The 24,582-nt window shown below is 36.6% G+C and overlaps 1 protein-coding gene across 8 annotated transcripts in view; it reads right to left on the bottom strand.

Annotated features, from left to right (window-relative positions):
- si:ch211-285f17.1 (sickle tail protein homolog) overlaps positions 1–24,582 on the bottom strand; it is a 132,880-nt gene that overhangs the window by 79,616 nt on the left and 28,682 nt on the right. For 2 of the 8 annotated variants that reach the window (XM_058765016.1, XM_058765017.1), the window contains exon 1: positions 15,844–16,432. The exons of 2 other annotated variants lie outside the window; for them this stretch is intronic. In XM_058765016.1, coding sequence (XP_058620999.1) covers positions 15,844–16,147 — 304 coding nt within the window. In that variant the 5' untranslated portion in view covers positions 16,148–16,432. Of the gene's footprint in view, positions 1–15,843; positions 16,450–24,582 lie in introns of those variants that run through there. 4 more of the 8 variants (XM_058765010.1, XM_058765007.1, XM_058765009.1 and 1 more) reach the window with 4 other exon arrangements.

Genomic DNA, 24,582 nt, shown 5'->3' with positions numbered 1-24,582 from the left:
CAGAACAGCCAAAGTTAATTAGAGGTGCATATCTGTGTGTGTGCAAATGAGTGAGTCGGAACACAACATTGTAAAACATGATGAAAGAGAAAGTGATAAAGAAAAAGTGGTGAAGAGAATTAAGTTTCTTTAATATACAGCCATACTTTAAATCAATGAAACTATCCAGACACCCAAGGAAATGGAGGAGAACCAGCCTGTGATGTGAGGAAATGAGGGCTGTTCAAACTTGCTCTAAACGCCATGTTAAAACACTTGCGTCTAATTCACACGGACACAAATTCAGATGAACCGCAGTGACTATTTCAGCATTCTCAGCCACTGAGTATGCTCTAAAATATCACTTTACTACAGGCTACAAAAGTTCAGGAGCTGACAGGAAAAGAGAAACAAAAAACACAGACAATGACAGCTTTTCATATGAGATCTGATCGGCGGTCCAGGAAGGCCCTCAGATTAACTATAACTCTGCAATTTTGAGTTTTTCCTTTAATTATGCTCAACATTCTATGATCCTCTGTCCCTCCGTGAGCCTGAAGGAATTCAGAGTCAGATGAGACGAGATGATTGGTCTGGCTGTCTGACTGATGATATCATAATGGCTGAACTCATTCTATTTCCTGAGTCTGATTATGGGGACGTTTATCAAATTCTAATATGCAGTGAGGCAGTTAGTGACTAGTGATCCTAAAATGAAAAACTAACTTCTCTCCACTCTGCACACACACACTAGACAATAGTAGGCATGAAGGAGCTATAATTATAATTTACACTGTAAAAAAAATGCCGTAAAATTTACGGTAAAAAAACGGCAGCTGTGGTTGCCAGAATTTTACTGTAAAAAATATGGTAGCAACATTTTAGATATTAAATTTAGAGATTATTTAAATATTAACATATAGAAGGTGCAGAGTGTCATTCACACAAATATTAAACGCCATCATGGTAACACACATGAAACTGAAATAATGCAATAAACATTAATTTAACAACATTAGGTGTAACATACAACCCTAATGTGCAAAACTGATAACAAAAAAAAAAAAAAACGTCAAATTTGAAATGTAACACAGGAATTCTGGGAATGTCAATTTACGGTTATTCACTGTAAATTATATGTTCTTTTTCCACTTCCAAAAATGATATACTACCGTAAAATAACGTTATGGCCAATACAGTTTTTCACCGCATATAGTAGGAGAACTTACCGTTAACCATTTAATAAGTTTGTACTGTAACATTTTTACAGTCTTCTACCATTAAATTCACAGTCATTTTTTTTTTTTACAGTGTACTTATAATCAGTTCCTTTTACACAAAATAGCATTTTTTGTGGATGTTGTGTATGATTTTTTAATGTATTTATACATGTACATTTACACACAAAACATAATAGCCGTGCTATTTTTCTTTTTCTTTTCATTTATTGTGTGTGTGTGTGTGTGTGCGTTTTTGTGACAAATGAGGACATAAATTTGTATAATGACAAGGGTATGACATAGGTATTACAAGGAGAAGGTGACTTTTCAGGACATTACCCCATGTCCCCACTTTTCAAAACGCAAATCTGAAATAGCACAAAGTTTCCTGTAAGGGGTAGGGTTAGGTGTAGGGCAATAGCACATACAGTTTGTACAGTATAAAAACCATTACGCCTATGGAATGTCCCCACTTTTCACAAAAACAAACATATGTGTGTGTGTGTGTGTGTGTGTGTGTGTGTGTGTGTAAGAGGAAAGGAGAGATAAAAAGATGCTTTGTCATGGCTACTTAAATGGAATACCGCCTTGGATAACTCTCTGCACATAAGATTCCCACAATTATTCTGACACTGAAATAAGAGTGAAGATGAAGATGGGGGAAAAAATTAAAGAAAATATGAGAAATAGTGAAGAAAGAAAGAGATGACACTACCATTCAAAGATTTTATGTTTTCAAAACTAGCTTGCTATATAGCTTCTCCGAAGTGTATTCTAAAGCTATACATGCTATAATTTAGAGAAGGTATAATAAGGAGAAGTATATATTGGAAGTGACTTTAGCATCTGCTATTAGATGGTCTGCAAAAGTGGCAGCTGTGTGTATGGTTTCAGTCAAACCTAAAGAGTCTAAAATGCAGTGTTTAATATATAATATTTTGTGTGATTTAAAGGTAACACCAAATGGAATTACCAAAATAATTATTATTTTCAGATTTCCCAAACAATTTCTGTTTTTTCTGAGAAGCACAAATCAACAGGCAAACAGACAAAAACTAATAATACATATTAAAGCATAGTGAGATGACTTTTAAAAACGGAAGAAACACTGACCAGACAAATGACTGACTCATAGTTTAATAAACACACAAGCCTCTGCCAATTGCAGAAATCTGCCCTGTAGACTAAGTACCCCTAATTACCTAATGGCATGAGCAAAATACACTCACACACACACAAAACTCAAACTCGGTCAGCAAAACAATATCTGTCTCAACAAGTAAAGATTCCTCATCTGATCATCCAAACACACATATTTCAGTACCTTTTATGGAGACAGTTGTTGATGATTCAGTCTGGCTCAATAGATGTTGGAGAGCTTTAGATGAGCACATGCTGATCTATAACAGCATGAATCTACACGCTGTCTTACGTCGTATATCAGCTCTGCTTTGTTCTTCAGTAAATCAAAGCGCCGAGCAACTGCGGCCAGACAAATCACCCTCAGGCCAGCCATGAAACTCGCCAATCAACATCAGGTACCATCTTAAAACCACTAATCATCATTATACGGATTGCACTGACACCTCATCATCTTTCAGCCCAGCCAAATCCAACAGGTGTTTGTCAGCACATCCCTTATGAAAATGAAGTGCGCTTAATTGTACTGAATGTGCACTTGCAGTGTACTTCAAGTCTTAAAAGTATATTTTTAAGTTAAGTTGTTACAAACCTATATAAGTTTTTATAAGATATTACCTATATAAGACATTTTAAATAATGTTGGTAACTTTTTTTCTCAAAAGGTATGCTGCTGGGTATTGAATGTCCATCGCTGTTGTTTTATGATAATGGATACTGGTACCGTTTTTGGAAGAAAACTTTACTGTTGCAGCCATTCTAGTCTGTAGCAAGAAACACTTCATATTTCAGCAATAAAGTCTGTGATAATGTATGGGTTTGGTCCCCCTCAGCTAGGGCTGGGCGATATGGCAAAAATATCACGATTTTTTTTTTTTTAATATCACGATTCACAATATTATCACAATTCTTTGTCATGTTGGATTTTCTATTTTGCAAGCTGTTTGAGCAGTACAGCCAGACTAAGGTAACAAAATATAAAAAAGTATGGCGGATATTTAGGCCAAAGTGGGTGAAGATAAAAATCGTTGTCATTATTTTATCTTTGTTATTAAAAAATGAGAGCAAAGATACACATTACAAATACACATAATATACAAATAAAATAAACAGTGTTTTATTGTAGTCTACAATAGGTGTATTTAGCAGGAGCATTCAAGAAATTGAATGAACAAATATAAAAATAAAACACTATATAGATTGATTCCTATTAAAGCAACTGTATTAAAGTTTTTCAGTCAAGAGTAGTGAGTGATTTTTCTCTTTGTGTTTGGTGTTTTATTAACATTAAAGGAATGATTCACCCCAAAATTAAAATAGACTAGTGTTTGATTTTTATACCTTCATTTACTCACTCAAAAGTTGTTTTAAACCTGAACGAGTTTCTTCTGCTGAAAATAAATGCTATTTTGAAGAATGTGGAAAACCAAACAGTTGCTGGTCTACAGTGACTTCCACAGTATTTTTTTTTTTTCTACTGTTAAAGTCAATGTGGACCAGCAACTGTTTGGTTAGCCACATTCTTCAAAATATCTTCTTTTGTGTTCAGCACAAGAAAGAAATTAATACAGGTTTGAGACAACATGTGAGTGAGTAAATAATGACAGAATTACAATTTTAATAACTATCCCTTTAATTACAGTCGGCAGCATGTTTAGTACTGTCCCTTTAAGACCTGCACGCATCTAATATACAGGCACGCATGCGTTTCTCTCAGCTGTTTACCTTCATTTTAGACATAACCAACTGAGTCTATACATAAACCTGGTGTGTTTTGACAGTATTAGCATAAAACATAACTTAGTTCCGTAATCAGGCGCTGTTTGACGGGCTTTTTAGAGCACGCGCTTTGGGTGTATGTGCTCAGAAAAGGCGCTCGTCAGAACAGAACACTGAGTGAAACATTTAACCAGTAAGTCTTTGAAGCAGATGCAAATAATGTACTTTTGGTGACTGCGAATAAGTGCAGTGTCCCGTGAGAGTAACTCTACCGCTGAGTTAACACTGATGTGAATGTATGTGGCGTTGTACAGTATATAGAGACAGCGGCGCCAGAACTGCAGCTGATAGAATGCGCGCTGAAGTACGATACTACGATATTTCTTCAAAAAAGCAAATCGTGGAGACATTTTTATAGTCCACGATCAAAAATCGTCATATCGAACACCTCTACCCTCGGCAGAAATCGCAGACCGGGGGCACCGGACCTTAAGGGCACTTTACCGTCGGACCCTGGCCCCCCCCTTGTGCACGCCACTGACCCCTAGCATAGGGTAGGCCAAGCAGCCAGGTTAAGTGGCTAAAAGCATCCTAAACCAGCAAACTGAGTGGTTAGCTTGCAAAATGTAAGCTAGCTTAAAAAAAAGCAAAGAATGAAAATTAATTTCAATATTTCACAATCAAGCACTGTTTAAAGTTTTTTCACCCAGTGGAATGGTTTTGGAAACGAGTCCTAATCAAACTCATTGGATGGATTACCCCTTCAGCTGTGACTAAATTAAACTGAAATTGACTGCTGTATTAACCAATCAGCATCCAGAAAGTGAAATATAGGGCTTTTGTCACAGCTTAATAATTAAAGGGGTCATATGATGCTATTTTAAAGATTATTTTGTGTATTTGGTGTAACAGAACATGTTGACATGCTTTAATGTTCAAAAAACACATTATTTTTCAAATACTGTACATTATTGTAGGTCCTCTATGCCCCGCCTCTATCAAACGCGTCGTTTTCTGCAAAGCCTGTCCTTCCAACAAGTGCAGTCTACTCTGATTGGCCAGCTGACCCAGTGCATTGTGATTGGCCGAACACCACAAGCACGCATCGGAAATGTAACGACCCTTACCATAACCGCGAGCTTCAACTTTCAAGTTAGTTTATCAGTTCAAGCCCGAAACGGGAACAGAGTCGCCTGACAGACACAGTGATGATGCTCGTATGTATTTGCAGTACACAAGCCGACAATTTCTGACGGGATGTACACTCCGCTGTGGTGTGACCCTCTTCCCCTCACTCACACACACACACGCACACACACACACACACACACACACACACACACACACACACACACACACACACACACATTCACACACACTCACACACACATGACACGTTATGCGCAAAACTCCGCATTTGAACAGTCAATAGCAAATATTTGAATTAATAACAAAACATACTTACAAGTCACTGATTCAGAAGCGCCAGATTGTCATAGCAAAGTTGGAATTGACCTTTTTTTTTTTTTTAGAAATAGCCTTCGTGCATAGCCAGCCTACTCTCCTAGGTTCACGAAACTGTAGTCCATAAAATGCGTTGCACAAATTCGAACATTTGGGTTGTGCTGTTGTGTTGTAAACAAATCTTAACCAATGATTCCTAATTGCATCTACTTTCGGAAGGACAAATAAAGTGCTTTTGCTTTCACATAGAAACACACAGTGTCTCCCTGACATGGCTGCATCAACACTACTGCGGTTACTGAAACCACGCCTTCTTTCTTTGCGTGAACATTTGGGCGGCGTTACGCAAATATTTCCACATCGTGATGTAGACATGTGGGGGCGTGTTTGAATGAGCCGTTTTAGGGGGGGCGTGAACGAGTCTTAACTTTTATAAAGAATATCTCTTAGGGTTTGAGACTTCAGTCTTTGCAACTTTAGGGATCTCATCTATGCACAAACAGCTTGTAACACTCCAAAGAGAAAGGAAAACTTGAAATCGCATCATATGACCCCTTTAACTCTTTCCCCGCCACTGACAGAATTTTCCATCTTTCTGTGTTTACACTCTTATAGGGTAGGGGGTGCTGTTACACATCTTCTGAAAGAGTACTGATTGTCTGGATCAAAACACAGTGAAGAAGCAGCAGAAACAAGTGATCACATATGCAAAATAATATAATCATCAAACAAGCATAAATCAAAACCGGACAAAAACTGTGTAAACTTTGAAGTGTTGATAGAAGCAATCTACTATTTTAATATTTAATACAATTTTTTTTAACTTACCCACATTTAAGTGTTGATAAATGCATGAAGCTAGGATAAAACTTTTTTTTTTTTTTTGCTGGTGGGAAAAGAGTTAAAGAGAATTTTATTAGGAAGGGAAAGGGTCTGGGACACAACAGAGGCCAGATTCAAACCTCAATCTCCCAAATGAGCACCAGGGCTCAATGTATATGGTGTGAAACAGCTACATCTCCAACGCAAACTGCTTTGTTTCAGGTTAGATTAGCTGCAGTCTAATTCAACAGATATGTTTTGTTAAACTCAAATGAAATTCTAAAACTTTTCCATGGCTGTTGAAATTCACTGCATGTGCTTTGCCTCTCACCTTTAAAACCTTCCCTTTTTCTCGCTCCATTTCCTTTTGTTTCTATTTCACCGGTCTCTCTGTACCAGGTGCTTGTCTAGCCATTAAATGGTGCGTCAGAATGGAGCGAAGACAGAAGAAGAAAGAGGAAAAGAAAGAGTGTGTGCACACAACCCACACTCAGTGCCAACATTTCAGGAAATCCCTTCATCTTTTCAGTCTTGCTTAACCGCTCTTTTCTTGAAACAAGGAGTCTCTTTAGGAGACAGCGTTCATTAGGTGTGTGTGTGTGTGTGTGTGTGTGTGTCTCTAACCCTCTTGGCTGACCCTAATAAGCAACCACACACAGCTTGCTGAATAGACTTCAAACAGAGACGCTACTTTTAATCAGCACTGAGAAAACCAGCTCACAACCTGTTCAGAAAGAAGAGGGCAAGAAAAAGCGAGGGATAGAAGGAAAAATGAGATAAAAGGAGGTGGAGATAACTAGAGAGACAGACAAACAAAAAAATGGCAACCTCAAGCAAAACAGAGTGAGCGAAAAGGCGAAAGAAAAGGCAAAGACAGAAGAAACAGCAACAGAACAAAAAGAAGACGACAAGCACTGGAGGAATTGGAGAAACAGTCCATCCACTGCACCAGATTACGATTAAAAGTTACAATTTTCTGTCAGTACTGCATGTGTGGGCCTCAAACCTGTCAGAGCTCATAGTCTCATAAGGGCTCTGTGGAAACTAGGGCAGAGAACACCGGATCTCCAATTAAATTGCTGCAAACTCAAGGAGAAGTGACTTTATAACAGATTATTTGATTATTCATAAGAACTTGCTTGGTGACTTGGCTCTAATGCATTAGAAGGGAGTGGGCCCATTAAATATTTGGAAAATTAAGCTACATTTAAATGAATGCCATTGCATTAGATGCAAATTATCAAACCAAATGACATTTATTATTTTCAAACAAATCATTTATGCATTTTCAGTGTGGCTTATGTTTCCAAAAACTTTTTTAACAACCAGGCAAAAACATTATATTTATTTTTGCAAAACAGAATAGAATATCTGGCATTTATCAGTTATCAGCCATAACATGAAAATAATCTTGGTCAATTTAGCTTGTATTCTAAATAATGATGCAACAGATGAACTTTCACAGGAATTCCTCCATTGTGTTACTTTAAATAACACACTCTAGAGTCACAGCTGGGAGCTAAAGACTGGATTCCCATCCAGGAATAGTCACAATGGAAGGAAGGAACAATTTTAGCTTGCTCCTGCTACTGCAGATCCAGTGAAAACAAAGATAAAATAACTTTCTAGTTATTTTAACTTCTGACAAGATGGTCCAGTGCTTCTCTTGCATGGGCTGGAAATTAACATTTGTTTCATTCTGCAAAGTGCAACTGTTCTTAATCTCTTTGTTGTGGTGAGACTATAATATTATATAAAGAACAAGAAAATACTAAAATATTACAAAAATAACACAGTGAATTATAGTGTTTGAAATAATTAGCCCCCATTAAAAACAGAGAAACCAGCCCATTTACATTTACATTTAGTCATTTTGCAGACGCTTTTATCCAAAGCGACTTACAATTTGGGGAACACATGAAGCGATTCATCTTGAAGAGGCAATTCGACAAAGGAAGTGCTTGTAACACCAAGTCTCAGGCATTGTTTAAATAAGTACAAGCTAGCAAGGGAAGGAATAAGTAAGGAGATTTTTTTTTATGTGTAGGTTGAAGTCAAGTAGTGTCGAAAGAGATGAGTTTTCAGCTGTTGCTTGAAGGCAATTCGTACATATTTTATGAGGTGACCTCACTCGTACAAATGCATAAGATATTTGTGAAATCGTACGAGTGAGGTCGTACGAATTCGTACGAATTAGCCACCTCGTAAAATAATGTACGAATTGGTCGTGAGATTGCATTGGAGAAACACATAGTGATGTGTGTCTGGACTGAAAAGAGGTTAAACCACACAATATGTTTATTCAAACTAATTGCTTTTTAAGAAACATGTAAAATGGGTAGAGAGGTTAGTAGTTTATCCAAAATTGAAAATTTTGTCATTTACTCACTCAAATTGTCATTCCAAACCTCTATAACTTTCTCGCTTCTATGGAACACAGAAGCAGTTTCATGAATATCCTGTACTTTTTTGTACAAATTTTTTTTGTAGATTTTGTACAATCTTTTTTTTGTAGATTTTGGAGCTGTCAAGGTCCAAAAAGGACAAAAAAGCAGCATAAAAAATTATATATGAGGAACAGACTGAAATTGTATTACTCTTTGTTCCACAGAAGAAAGAATGACATGAGGGTGAATATATTTGAGGGTGAATGACATGAGGGTGAACTATCCCTTCAACACAACTTTCTTCCTTCTACAGTGCAGTCAAGAGCACTTTCCCCTGCTGGAATCAACATCTTCAAAAGCTTTATCAACCACTCAGACAAACTCCCAGAGGTCTCTATCTAATGAATGAGAATTTAAACACAGTTGCCCACGTTTTTATTGATTTCTGCTTAGGAAAGTTATCTCTGATGGACACTTTAGGGACACTTGGACATACTCATGAAGAGGCACTTAACTGAATCTGAACTGACCAGAAATCTGTTAGCGTGTATTTCAGCCACGAAGCGCAAAGTTCTGCAGCAACAACAACCCTCAGCGCTTAACGTCTGCAGTCTTCACGCGTGACGAGCCTCAGGGCATGAATTCAACTCAGAGGGAGATACACATTAACAACAACAAAACCAGGTGTGTTAAATGGAAGTCTTCTCCTCCCCCTCTGTTTTTAGCTCTGTTTCTGACTCGTATCACCCAGGACACTTTGTGACATCTAAACCATGTAGAGCTACACCATGAATCAACACAAACTAACTCAAATGTCAATATACTTGTGCGAACACACTCAACTTGTTGGTTCTTGCCTAGTTAGTGACCTAATTCAAAGTTTGCCTAAGGTGGGTGTCGCTGAAAGGGTCTCTCATCCTTTCTTTCTCAAGATTTTATTGCTCTCAAGTTCTTAGATCAAAGCAAAGTGTAATAATTCAATTTTTTTAGAATACAAGCTTCTTGCTTGATTGCTTGACAAATTAGGGCCAATTCACCAAAAAAATGACAATGTTTATATCATATATTTATCATTATAAACTTTTTTCTTTTATGGAACACAAAACAACATGTTCTGAAGAATGTTCATGCTGCTTTTTTCCATGCAAAGCATAAGCAGACATTCTGCCAAACATCTCCTTTTATGTTCCACAGAATAAAGAAAGTTAATGGCCTAATTCAAAGTTTGTCTAAGGTGAGCATTGTTGAAAGGGTTCTCCCTTCCTTTTAATTCCAGATTTCAAAGATATCAGGTTCTAGTTACTGGAGACTTTGTCCTGTAAGCCATTTTTTGCAGCCGCAGTGGCGATTAAGCAGCCTATGAGCTCAGCAGAAAGGATTCTGGAAAATTCCTGAAGTAAGGAAAAGTATCTAAGTGCTACTCCCTCTCCTGACATTAACTCTCCCTGAATGCTTTAAGAGACTAGAATATCTCACAACGCAGAATGATAAACCTTTCCTTTCATTCTCTCCCTCCCCTTTTCGATCCTTCCTGCCAAACGGTGAACAATTACCAGATTCCATTTGCCATTAAGTTAAAGCACTCAGGCACTTTTCATTAGCTGAGCTGGTCGGTGACCTGTGGATCAACTTCTGCCCACATGAATTCGGTTTTTCACAAACAGAGTACTCCATCTGTCTGAAGGAATAATGGTCTGCTGGTCCGAGATTAACGGAGTGGCTTCCAAGCACAAAATACCTCATTTAAAAGAGTAATTTGGTTACAACAAATCTGGGATGAGCAAATAGTGTCCCTTTGTGTCTGTTTTCTGTCTTTTGTTGAAAAAAAAGAAAAAGAAATGCTATTTAAAAAAATTTTAGGGCCAGCTCACCCAAAAATGTATGATTATTTTTAAATCATATATTCACCCTAATAAGCAGTGTTGCCAAGTCCGCTTTTTACATTAACACTCTTCCTACGGGATGTTTTTCATGTCTGCAGGTTGAAGTGATCCCAATAACATGATATTTATCCCCTGGAATGCGGCTTTTATCAGGGGAACCCCACCAAAAAAATGTGTATTTTACATCCGGAACACAATTTTTACCGAGGGACCCCTTGAAAAGCGCTTGGGCTAGTTTTGGGCTAGTTTTAAGTAGCAATTGGGCGGGTTTTGCTGTGAAAACCTGGCAACCCTGCTAATAAGGTTTCAAACTTTTATGACTTTTTTTCTTCTATGGATCACAAAACAAGACATTTTGAAGAACGTTCATGCTGCTCTTTTCCATGCATAATAATATAGAAAGAAAGCATATTTTTCATAAAGGTTTGAAACAACGTGAAGGTGAGACATTTTTAGGTGAATTATCCCTTGTAAGAAATGCTAAACTGTTATTGATCTGAATGGCTCTTCGGGAAGTTGCTGATACAGTGAGTTCTGCTAGAGTGTCCTGTCTTCAGTTTGGGCAGTTCTGGATTAAGAGTGTCTCACTTTTTAATCAGAGAGGATTAAGGGTTAATGAGCAGTGCTCATTAATCTAATCCCACTCCTAATTCTCTTCAAAGTGCTTCCACTGGCTTCAGCCTCCATTGCAATGTATTAGATCCTGCTCTTGATAGCAAAAACTCATCCCTGTCTGACACTTTCACCAAAAATCATGGGATTATTTGCTGATGAAAGGAAGTTCATCCCAAAATCAAAATTCTGTTATTATTTACTCACTCTCATGTCTTTTCAAACCCGCATGACTGACTCTCTTCCGTAGAGCACAAAATATGTCCTATACAATGAAAACATAATCGAAAATTCAAATGTTTGGGGCCGGTAAGATTTTTTATGTTTTTGAAAGAAGCCACCAATGCTCACCAAGGTTGCATTTTCAGTGTCACGCAATCCTTCAGAAATAACTTTAATATTCTGCTTGAGAAACATTTCTTATCAACAATGCTGAAAACAATTGTGCTGCTTAACATTTTTGTGGAAACTGTAATCCATTTCTTTCTTTTTTTTTCAGGATTATTTTACAAATTTACTTAAAATGAATTATTTTGTAACATTTTGAACATCTTTACTGTCACTTTTTGGAATGAGTAACTTCTATACAGTCTTTAGAAATCATAAGATAGCTTTTTGTGAGGAACAGACTGAATTATAAGTCAATCAATCAGTTGAAAAAAAGCAGTGAGCATTCTTCGACATGTCTCATTTTGTGTTCCAAAGAATAAAGTCATGCTGTTTTGAAACAACATGAGCCATAAAATGCTGACAGAAAAGGACTAAACATCTTAGTGAACACTTTCACTTTCTCTTGATTTGAGTCCTGCAATGCAAAAAAAAAAAAAAAAAAAGCCAAATTAAATGTCAAACTGCATTATTTTGGTTTACTACACTAGCTATCCCATAAGCCCCCAGTGAAATGTTTCTCATATCAGCAGATCGCAGACTGATATGTTAAACACATAAATCCGGGTGACCACTCATAGTCTAAGCATGGAAAATCCAAACAGCAGAAGCTTGAGTACAGATCCAACCAGCTTAAGATAAATTTAGTTGAGATGAGGGGACTGTGTCTCCCTCCCTCTCCGTCCTCTTTCTTTCCCATAACCTCTGTCTGGCTGAACCATGAGTAAGCAAGACCACCCAGCCATGAAATTTACCGACTGTGATACAGTTCTTTGTCCTGCTACACCTGCTTGTGATAAACTTTCAAAGAGTGCTAACAGTAGATTAAACAAAAGACTGAACCATTTTACCTGCAGATAAACAGAAAATCTCTTTAAGAAAGCCGACTGCTGATAAACAACCCCCTTATCACTCTATCTGCCAGACATAAAACGGGCAAAGAAAAAAAGAGAATGTATTTGTTTTCCTTCCAGATGTTTCTGTGAGGGCACGTTTAGGTAGAAAACATTAGTATCAGATCACAAGTGATTATATTAGACTTTTGCGCTTGGATCTGTGTGGTTCTTCAAAACATAAGGTATAAAGTGTTTATGTTTCAGTATAACTTACATATCATGTCATCACAAACAGGCAGGTATACTTCTGCCCTTTAGGACATTTAACTCTTCATTGGCAGCCAGATTTAGAAAAAGAAATGTTAATTAGAGAAAATACACTCATCATCTCTCCAGTTGGGAATTGTATCAATCTATCTGTCATTCATTCCTTTTTCAAGAACCATTCATCCAATATGTTATGACCTGTGCTTGAACTCTAAGTCTAGAAAATATTAACTCTTTAAATAGTCCATTTAAAGGAAAAAAACTTTTTAAAGAGCTTATTGGTGCAAACGTCTACAATGTCTATAGTTGGGCAGAGCTGAGAGACAGTTTGCTCCAAAAATACATTTCTGGTATTATTAACTTTCTCTCATTCACTCTAAATGTAAACAAGGTTAGCTACTAAGAATAATGTCCAAGTTATTATTTTTGTTATAACAAAAGTGAATGGCTCTATGGCTGTTATGCTTTAACAAAGGCCAAAAAAGTCCACTGGTGCTAAAGGAAAAATATTAAATTAATTAGTCTATTGGTAGCTTTATAGAGCCATTTTTTCATTATATTTATCAACCATGTGTCATTAATATAAGTGTTTTAAATTAACATTTTATATAAGCATTGATATCACCTGTATAAGGTTTGGCATACATGTAGTCCAGAGTCCATAATCATCAAAAAAAAAAAATAAAATAAAAAAAATTCAGTGTTAACTCAGTGTTAGATATGTTGCCTTGGAAACTAACTGAACTAAAATGAAATAAAATAAAATAAGCCACATAAAAATGACAAAACAACTAAATAAAAATTACTAACACCTAAACTAAAATGAAAATGAAAACTAAAATATATAAATTAAAGCTAATTATTAATAATAGATAAATATTAATAATACCATAATACGATATAAATAACACTGGCTCAGCTTTGAATTCAACATGCCCACCTGAGGCTTATACTAAATGTACGACATGGAAAATGAACCCAAACAATATGTCTACTCTTTTCACAAACTATTGCATGGCTTCAGAAGACTGTTTATTTTATTAAAATCATAGAGCATTAATCAAATGAGCTTGGGCTATAGAGACAAGAGTGCATGAATCATAATTTTTATCCTTTTTGTAGCCTTTTGGAGAGCTGTATTCATCGTTCGTCCATCCATCCATGAAAAAGAGCCACTGTGAAACTGTGAAAAGTTTCTGTGTCAAGTGTTAATGATTCACCTCGAAAATGTTTCAAACATATGCCTGAGACTATATGCCTCTTCTATGCCTTTAAATCTATGGAGGACCAATTTTCATGGTAACATCTGGATCCTAGTCCCTTTTACTGCCATGGAAGTTGGAGAGAATAGAGGCAAACGGATACACTACTCAAAAATGACAGAAACCAGGTTTTACCGAGGCTTATCACACATTACTGAACAAATGAATGACAAATAAGAGTGACACACTCATTTCTGTGCGTGCATGTGTGTGCTCGTCAGAATGAATAACTAAAGGAGGGCTGTTAACCTCAAGAACTTCCTGTCCTTAATATCATCACAGTCTAAATCCCCACCTAGGGGTGTCTCGTTCCTGCAATTTCACTGAGCAGACATTTAATCATTTACCATTGACAGGCATCAGAAGGCAGCTGAGGTGACAGGATTTGGGTCTTCATCGCCACTTTAGAGCAACTTTGAATTGACACGGTGCTCTTTGTGGATTAAAACCCACTGGGGCGGAATGTGATAAAGAGGTGCCTAATCACACACACAAAAACATGCACACACACAAACTGGCATTAATCTGCACCCCGCTGTGCTGGAATGGGGAGGCAATGTGATGGTGAGCCCATGTGTGTGTGTATTTTTGTTTAAGGAATGCAGCAAAAATCAACCCAGCTGCCGATCTAATCCCACAAAACCCATTGTCATATATGAATAAATATAAAACCTGCAGAAAACATTTTTAGGGTAATACCATATGCAGTTCACTTACATTCAGACACTCCAAACCAAACATGCTAATCTACTTAATACCCTAAATGCACATAAAACCTATGCAAACAAAACAGCCCATACTCAACATCTCACAAAATACAATCATAATGACAAATATGCATGTTGGTAACACTTTATTTTAGGGTCTCTTAACTAGTTGCTTATCAGCATGCATATTACTAGAATATTAGCCATTTATTAGTAGTAATTAAGCACATATTAATGCTTTATTCTAAATCCCTAATCCTACCCAATACCTAAATTTAACAACAACCTTACTAACTATTAATAAGCAGCAAAATAGGAATTTATTGAGGGAAAAGTTGTAGTTAATAGTGAATAAGTGGTCCCTATTCTAAAGTGTCACCCAGTGTTTATATTTAAAACTAAATATCCACCCAATATTCATCAGAATATTAAGACTTTTCAATTTATGGCTAAAATCACAAAGAAGACAAACAATGCATCACTTGTAACGTGTCACACCTCTAGGGCAGAAAAATAACATTTCTTCAGCAATAAGCAATAAAAGGAGCACAAATAGAGAAGTATTTACTGATTATGTCTTAGATTAACCAATTAATCCAATTTTAAAAGCCAACTTTTAATTTCGGTATTTTATTTAAAGTTATTCTGCATAAACTATACATTTTGTACAAAAATGAAATAATTTTTTTTTTAAATCAATTATTAATGATTTAATCGATTAGTTCACTGAAAAAATAAATAAATAAATAAGGTAAGTGGTCGCAAACAATTTATTTTAGCTACATTTAATTAAAAAAAACAATTAAATTTAAAAAACTAAATTTGTTTATTTAAATGTAGCTAAAATAAATGGATTGCAACCACTTACCTTAAAAAATTGAGTAAATTCAATTAATCATTTTTTTCAGTGTTATTGCGGGCCTACTCAGATTTTTTTTTTTTTTCAAAGAAAAATCTAATCATTTTTAAATTTTTAAATCTCCTGAGCCAAAGAAAGAGCAAGTTCTCAGCAATAACACTTTCCTCCTAGAATGTATTCATTCAAATAATGAAAAAATGAGATGTTTGATAAACAAAGATCAAAAGTATCCAAACATCAGAGGTCAAATATGAAAAGCGCAGTTTTTGGGTATCCTCCTTTGATTATCGATTACTTACTGGGTTGTGTGACTTGTTGCTGGGTTATGGATGCGGTGGACCCTTTAGGTGGACTGATTCTTCTCCTTGGTTGTCCCATCTCATCCTCTTCCTTTACCTTAGTGTTTTGCTGGATCTGTGAATGTGTCGTTCCATTGACTGGAGGCCTCTGGCCAGGTATATTGCCCTCACTTCCTGTCCGCATCACCTTCTCCCCCATCCCGTGCATTCTGGGTCGGCTGGCAGGTGTATCCCGACGAGGTGAGGGGAGCTTGGAGCCAGGACCCGCCGAGGATGGACGAGCAAGTCGTGAAGGTTTAGACATAGTGAAGAAATGCTGGTTAAACTCGAGTGAATCCAATCAAGTCAGTTCATCAGTCACTCACTTGGTATTCCATTTGAGTTGTCCAATCAAATCACACTAGTAGAATATCCAAAACTGTGTTCCACAGGTGTCCAAATACCATCTGGATTTCCAGCGTATTCCGCAGAGAACGAATTGCACCGTCTTGGTCTTCCTCTCCCTCCTTCTATCTCATCTCTCTTCCTTCCTGTCCCTCTGTGTCTTTACTCACCGAACGAGTCCAGACGAGTGCAGGTAGAAGAACCAGACGGCGGGAGGAGGTACGAGGGGGAAGGGGTTAATCACCACCTTTCCAAACGGAGCCTCCAGCGTTCCGAAGTGAATGCGTGTGCGCCTCGGGATGACTGACAGGAGGACAAACGGAGATAAGCAGGCTGTTCCCATGTATCAGCGCATTCCAATCCACAGTCTCAATCTCTCTCTCGTTCTGCCCTCCTAAACTCCAACTCTCCTTCTCTCGCTCTCCCTACCTTCTTTTTCATCTCATCTAGATGCTCTCAGCTTGGAAAGGCAGAAAAAGTCTCAATGTTTGGGAGTAAAAAAGGAAAAGAATGAAAAGGGAGGAGAAAAGGTCTTCTGTTGCTGTCACAGCTGTGTATACTGATCCACATGTGACTCTCTCTCTCTCTCTCTCTCTCTACTGTTCTTTCAGTCTCCAATTTACCAGGCTAGAAGACCATCGCTGCGGTGCGTGCTGTAGAAAATTACACACATATACACACGCACGTGCCTGGATATTTCTGGAGAATTACAAAGCGGCAGAAAGGAAAGCGGGATTACACTAGCATAGCTGGTACTTGAGCTCAGCAGTTGGTGTGTGTGTGTGTTTGTGTGTATCAAAGCAAGGCATGTTGGAAGCTTTGCTTTGGGCTCAAAAGAGTTGGAAATGGAGGAAAAATCCTGTTTGCTGTTGTCAAAACAAGCCCGAACACACTTGAAGAAAGTTTGCACAACTAAATAGCAAAAAGGAGAGTGACAGAATAACTTGCATTTCATTATGACAGTAAAATATGTAAGGGATTTCATTTTTCTGGTTTGTTTTTGTTTTATTGCCCTTTCAGCATTATCACAGCATTATTGCCATTTCAGCATTATTTGGCATTTTGGAAACAACTGCCATTAAAAACACTGAATTATTTTGCTGTTACAGCAATGCATCAGTATTAAATGGACAAACAATTTAAAATATGCACATATATAAGTATATAATATTGATTAATTTTAAAATAATAAAATGATGTATTTCATAGATATATTATTTATATCATTATTTTATATCATCATTTTATGTTTAAAAAAAAAATGATCCTAAAACTTTACTTTTTAAAATGGGTTTTAATGAATTTAAAGTCCCTGATAGTGTTTTATTCTCATTATTTAGTCTCATCTAATCAAATCTCACGACATATGCTGAGCTTGTAAAAAAAAAAAGTCTTATCATCCATCTCTCTTCACGGCTCAGATTTTCTTTCCATAGTTTGGCATATAACACTTACAGAGTGACTGTCAGAGTAGTTTTTACACAGGGTGTTACCCAGAGTAAATAAAAATCTGATGCATCTCAATTTATCATAGACAATAAATGTAACAATTTACTATAAAAACACAGAAAGGTTTTGAATGGATAACCTACTAACCCATTGTGTTCTGGCTAAAGCCTGTGCCTCTCTCTGCTGCTCCCATGATTCCATTTCACAGAAAAGCCCGGATCAACTCATCCAGCGGCGGGATATTTACCTTTGGATTTCATACCCAGGGAGTTTGGAGGAAAAAAAAGTCCCATAGGAGCAGATTTGGCTGCCACACAATCCATAAAATCATACATACACATCTAGACAAGAGATTTAAATGTAGAATATTTCACCACTGGATTAAACCCCCGCTGACATGGCTTCAAACCATTCGGCCATCTGGACAAACCATACATCAATCATTTCAACATGAGGAAGTGATCATATTCGACCGTATCTATGTAGAGGGTGTGTTGGGGGAGTGAGAACTGACCTATTTCAGAAGCAACAAACAGATATATGAAAATTTATTTTGTTCAAATTTCACCAAAATGGACATTCCTTGCAGTTTTCCCAAGTATATATGCATATCCACGCAGGGAAAACCATACTAGCATATCATGGCAGACATTTGACCTACATTTCTTCTCTGCTAAAACCTAATGACCTTTGACCATGCTATACACAAAACAGATGGGCCCATTTTACAGATTCAAACCTGCAAAATGCAGATGTTGTGATCATACATATGTGTGGTATGCATGTGTGCCTCAGTCAGTGAGTGTGCATATGTACTGCGTGTGTTTTGGGGTAATTTAAAAGCCCTCTAATAATACGCTATATATTTAGCAGCCTCATGGCTCCACCCTGTAAGAACTCCATTCACTGTTATAGCTCAATGTAAGCTATATTTAACCCTCTAAATAACCTATGAGACTGCTATGAGATTTCTCATTCATCTTACCCTGGCAATTTAAATTAGAATAATGTCTGCTAATAAGTTCTTAACAATGAGTCTCATTCATGAAACAAGCAAACTGTGTATAAATTGTATTTAATTTATTATTATTTAGGTTACACTTTATTTTAAGGTGTCCTTATTACAATGTAGTTATACATTTAAGTACTGAGTAATATTAATGAACTAAATATATGGATATGATTTGGCTTAGGGTTATTTGCATGCAATTATGCATAATTAATGATTTTTTTATTTAGATGACAGGGACATTGCACATTAATAAAACATTCCTGTAAATGTACAAGAATTAGCCAAAGGCTATTTTTTATACATAGTATAATTGTTATTATAATAGTTAGTCCGTGTAACAAGGACACCTTAAAATAAAGTGTTACCATTATTTATGACATATATTTTAATTACATTATATGCTTTATTTTATTTTCATTTATTTATTTTAATGTTTAATATTATTCTAAGTTGCATTAAAAACATAAATTAATTAATTTGGTGTAAATCATTCATTAAATTAATTTGTAAGTACATTGTCCCACTGAACCAAATGAAAGGTTTTGCATTCAGTTAGGTAGTTTTGGTAAGTGGATCTGAGTAAGTCTAAAAAAATGTGGATTCTTAGAAATCAGTGACCCCCATTCAATCTCCTTGTCCTCAGTTACTAAATAATCCAAAGCAAACAAAGAGTGTGCATCAAGTAAAACATCTCAAGAGTTTCCCAGAAGCAAACAGATACATCATTATATCTTGAGTGTCTCATACCTGACTATCAGCAGAGTGAATCATTACTGTCGCGACATGAAAAGGGTTGGTGTGTGCGTGTGTTTTCATGCCCCCAGGGGCCAGTTTCTTCAAGCACATTGAGATTTTCATGAGCCAGAACTGATTTCACCACAAGACGTGCACAGCTCCTCAAGTTTTTCCTGTTGATGTAATCACAAACTATCATGGGAGTCTCACTGTCGGCTGGGTAATAGTACACATTACTGTACCAATAATAATTTTACTTTTAACAATTTTATGGATATTTAAATATAATCACTAAGGCAAACAACACTATTTCTGTCTATTTCTATCATTTAACCTGGCTAAGTCCATTGTTGTTTTACTATTTAGTAACAGTAATTCCAGTCAACTTATGTTTGCTTACATTAATGCTTGCATCATTTAAACTTGTGACCCTAAAATAGACCATTTAACCTTTTTACACTTCCCACCTCCTCAACTCATCACCTCACCTCCTCAGAGACACATACTACGTTGTTCTTTCTCCAGATGTCTATAATGACAATTCCGGACTCGCAGCTCTTTCATTAACACCATCTCGGTTTTTGCGACGGGAGGCAAGCTCACCTGGGGTAAAAATGACTCTTCAACATTTATGAAGGCTGAAGTGATTCTGGACTATTACTGTACATTTCCCTTGCCACCAGGAATACAGTTCAAACATGTTTCACTCCTACGATCACCATCACACAGTTCTGCTAAGTAGCTTAAGTGAATAAATGTCTGAGATCCTCTGAGATAACTTTCAGGTAGTCAAAAGGCTCATAAAGAGTTTAACCAGCAGACATATAATTATACCTGACATTCCTCAGTAATGAACTGGAGATTGCACATCAGACCTCTATAAAGATATACAGGACTGAAATCCCAGATAATACGGAGGAGGAAGTGAACAATTAACTGCCTAGAAGCCATATCAAAATTTTAAGTTGAAAATAGTGAACCGCTTGGCCAAAAACAACTAAGATGACTGTCTTCAATAAAGTAATAAAGACAGAAAATATTTTAAACTGCTGCTGCTGCAAAAAAAAAAAACAAAACAAAAAAAAAAAACACTCAAATTAATTCATTTAGGAGACAGATGGAAGAATGTACTTGACTGAGAGTCTAATAAATTTACATAAACATGCACGAAAAAAGGCTGAAAATACAGCCAACCCTCTGTGCTCTAAACTGTACTCTAAACCATACAAAATGTATTTTTAGGTAACACTTTATAGAGACCAATTCTCATTATTAACTACATTCTTAAAAATAAAGGTGCTTAAAATGTTCTTCACAGCCATAGCAGAACCATTTTTGGTTCTACAAACAAAGAACCATTCAAGAAACATATATTTCTTATCTTTTTATAATCTGAAGAACCTTCTTTTGCCACAAAGAACCTTTTGTGAAACAGAAAGGTTCTTCAGATGTTAACGGTTCTTTATGGAACCATTTAGACAAAAAGGTTCTTCTATGGCATCGTGAAGCACCTTTATTTTTAAGAGCGTAGATGCTTATTAGCATGCATATTATTAACATATTGACTGTTTATTAGTACTTATAAAGCACATGCATGACCATATTCTACATTCCTAATCCTACCCAATACCTAAACTTAACAAATACCATACTAACTAAAAATAAGCAGCAAATTAGGAGTTTACTGAGGTCAAATGTCATAGTTAATGGCTTGTTAAAAGCGAGAATTGGACCTTAAAATAAAGTGTGACAATTTTATTTTCAATAAATGGAAGATCAGAAAACTTTATAAGTTTAATAAACTCATACAGACATGTAATTAAAAGTAGCATCATATCTAAACTTACAAAGGACATTCAAAGAGGGTATTGTAGTGTTGTAATGAATTAAAAATAAATCAAATAAAATCAAATATGATAAAAATGCTTACAGAAAAGAACAACACAAAAGCCTGTGACAGCAAAATGATTTGCTGAGTTTCCTGACCTCTGTGTCTCTGGGGCCCCCATGTGGCCTGACCATTAAACTCCATCTCCATCTGGTACATTGTAGTGAATTGAAGCTAATGAACGTTTGCTCTGGATTTTATCAGCATTTTGAGTAATTTTTTGGGAGTTCAGAATTCTCTCGCCATTATCAATAAGTATTTCTTTCCGCAGGTGTAGGTGAAAAACCTCCCTCGCTGTGCTACAAAAAAAACAAGAAATATCTCACTGTTTTGACATCCGTCCAAGACCTAGTTTTACACACACTCCACTGAGCAAATGTGGAATATCTATCTTCCGTGATTATACTGAGCAGTCCACATTCATTGATTGCATTTTTTAATACTGCTGGGAGAATTACAATTACAAAAGACCCCAATTTGTACATCCAAATGCCTATTCCTTCTGTTCTCCAATAAACCTTTTTGCCATTTGTTAACTCCTTGCTTTATTAAGACCAATGCACCATAAGTTAGCAAAGCTAGAAGAGTAATGGTGGAGGAAATCTTGAAGGGGATGTAAATAAGAGACAGTGACAGCAGCCTTATGGGCTTATTGATTTTAGCTCAGTGCTCTGTGCCAGGCTAATACAGGTCTGAGAGATGAGCACAGAACCGTTACAGAGCTGCCAAACAAACCAAGAGAAGCATTCCAGAAGGAAGAAAAATCTCAGTTTAAATCAATTGTGCCATTTTTATATTCAAATCAAAATCAATGCTTTTGAAACGAATGCTACAGTCGCTTAGACACATTTAAGATTTTGTACCTTTGTGTACATTAAACACTATGAAACTGGTATTGCATGCAACATTGAGAAAAGGGATAGGAGATTACGTTCTATGTTAGAACCTTCAATAGAAGCGGATTCATTTAAAATGGTGAATGTGATTTTTGAGCATGAAATCAAGCGCTCTTGTGTAAGACTAATTATGCTGCTTTTCTAAAGGAGAGACGTAGAGAATATGTACAGAAATGACGTTTGAGAAGTAAATGCTGTATTTGCAATAGCTGAAATGTGTATTCAGCCTTTCAGTGGGCTTCTGTTCAGTGAGGTGATTGTCATCTAGACTTATTAATATATGCATTCTGTCCAATATGCACTCATATATGCAATGAGAGACGTCTGACTGACATCTATATACTGCCATTCAAAAGTTTGACGTCGGTAAGATTTTTAAATGTTTTTAAAAAGAAGTGACAATTATTTGAATTTACAGTAACAAGAGTAATATTGTAAAATATTATTACAATAAAAAAAGTGTTTTCTATTTTAATGTTTTAAAATGTTATTTATTCCTGTGATGGCGAAGCTGAATTTTCAGTCTTCAGTGTCACATGATCCTTCAGAAATCGTTCCAATATGCTGATTTGCTGCTCAAAAAGAAAAAAAAAAAACATTTCTTATCATTATCAATGTTGAAAACTGCTGTGTAATATTTTTGTGGAAACCATGATACATTTTTCAAGACTCTTTGATGACTAAAATGTTTAAAACGGCAGAATTTATTTGGAATAGAAATCTTTTGTAAAATTATAAATGTCTTCACTATCCCAATTGATCAATGTAATGCATCCTTGCTGACTAAAAGTATTCATTTCTTTTGAAAAAATTTTACTGACCCCAAATGGCATATCATAATTTTTTTTGTAGCATTATAACTATCTCAGTGCACTACTGAGTAAAAATTTATTTCTTCTTCTTCTTTTCATAAATTAAATAAATATATAAATTGAAAGGTAGTCATGTGACAATTGTTACAATAAATAAATAAATAAGTGAAAGTGAAAAAGTGAAAGAGACGTGACATGTGGCCAAGTATGGTTACCCATACTCAGAATTTGTGCTCTGCATTTAACCCATCCAAAGTGCACACACACAGCAGTGAACACACACACAGTGAACACACACCCGGAGCAGTGGGCAGCCATTTATGCTGCGGCGCCCGGGGAGCAGTTGGGGGTTCGGTGCCTTGCTCAAGGGCACCTCAGTCGTGGTATTGAAGGTGGAGAGAGCGCTGTACATTCACTCCCCCCCACCTACAATTCCTGCCAGACCTGAGACTCGAACTCGCAACCTTTAGGTTACGAGTCTGACTCTCTAACCATTAGGCCAAAACTTCCCCATAAATAAATAAAAACTATATACATAAATATACAAAACAGACATTCTATTTGCTCAAAAATATTTCAAATCACATACTTCTGGATAGTCATGTGCCTGCCAAGCAACTGCCATTGAGATTAATGGGAATCATAAAAGATGGTTGCAAAGCCAGCCAAATTGCATCTTGCAATTTGGAGAAAGTACCAGCCATTTTTGTCAGTTATATCAATCAAACGGTCCCTGAATGACCCACAGCCGTGCCCTCTGGACACCCGGACACTCACTTGAATGCCTCTGTTGTTAGTTCTACACTACACTTAGTTCATGTTCATCTTCTCTGTCTCTTTGTATTTCTCTCTTCTCTTTCCTCTGAAGGAACACTGGTTATTTTTCTTGGCCCTTTCTGCACACAGCTGGGTTATGTTAATATGTAATTATTTCACCGTCCAAACCGTCAGAATGGATTTTAAAAGGTCACTGCAGTGAGTGTGAGAGTTGCTGTAAAAGTCAGGGTCAGTGCTCAGTCTGAGGGTGACTAGCATAACCATCAGCAGGAACACTAAGACAGTGTACCTAGAGTCAAATAATGGGACACACAGAGTCATCGTTTTCTACTTTGTCTTCCTTTTTACTGGATGTTAATAATCTGAATTAATACATTTCGGGGGATACGGTGAGTGAGCATGCTGTATCTGATATGTGCTTATTCAGGCCTAACCTGGTCTTAGAACCTAGAGCTGCAAACAATAATGGTTGCAAAATTAAATCTTGAAACAAATGAGTGCAGAATGTGAATTAGTAGACCCTGTCTCATTTGAACACTTAATTGCATGTTAATTATGATTAAATTAAAATTAGTTATGGTTTTTATATTAAATCAGGGGTCACCAAGTTCGGTCCTGGAGGGCCGGTGTCCTGCAGAGTTTAGCTTCAACCCTAATCAAACACACCTGAAGCAGCTAATCTTACTAGGTATACTAGAAACTTCCAGGCAGGTGTGTTGAGGCAAGTTGGAGCTAAACTCTGCAGGACACCGGCCCTCCAGGATCAAATTTGATGACCCCTGTATT

Source organism: Onychostoma macrolepis, chromosome 24 (genome assembly GCF_012432095.1).
Source record: "Onychostoma macrolepis isolate SWU-2019 chromosome 24, ASM1243209v1, whole genome shotgun sequence".
Taxonomy (NCBI): Eukaryota; Metazoa; Chordata; class Actinopteri; order Cypriniformes; family Cyprinidae; genus Onychostoma; species Onychostoma macrolepis.
The sequence above is the reverse complement of the archived record's forward strand: the minus strand, read 5'-3'. Positions and strand labels throughout refer to the sequence as shown.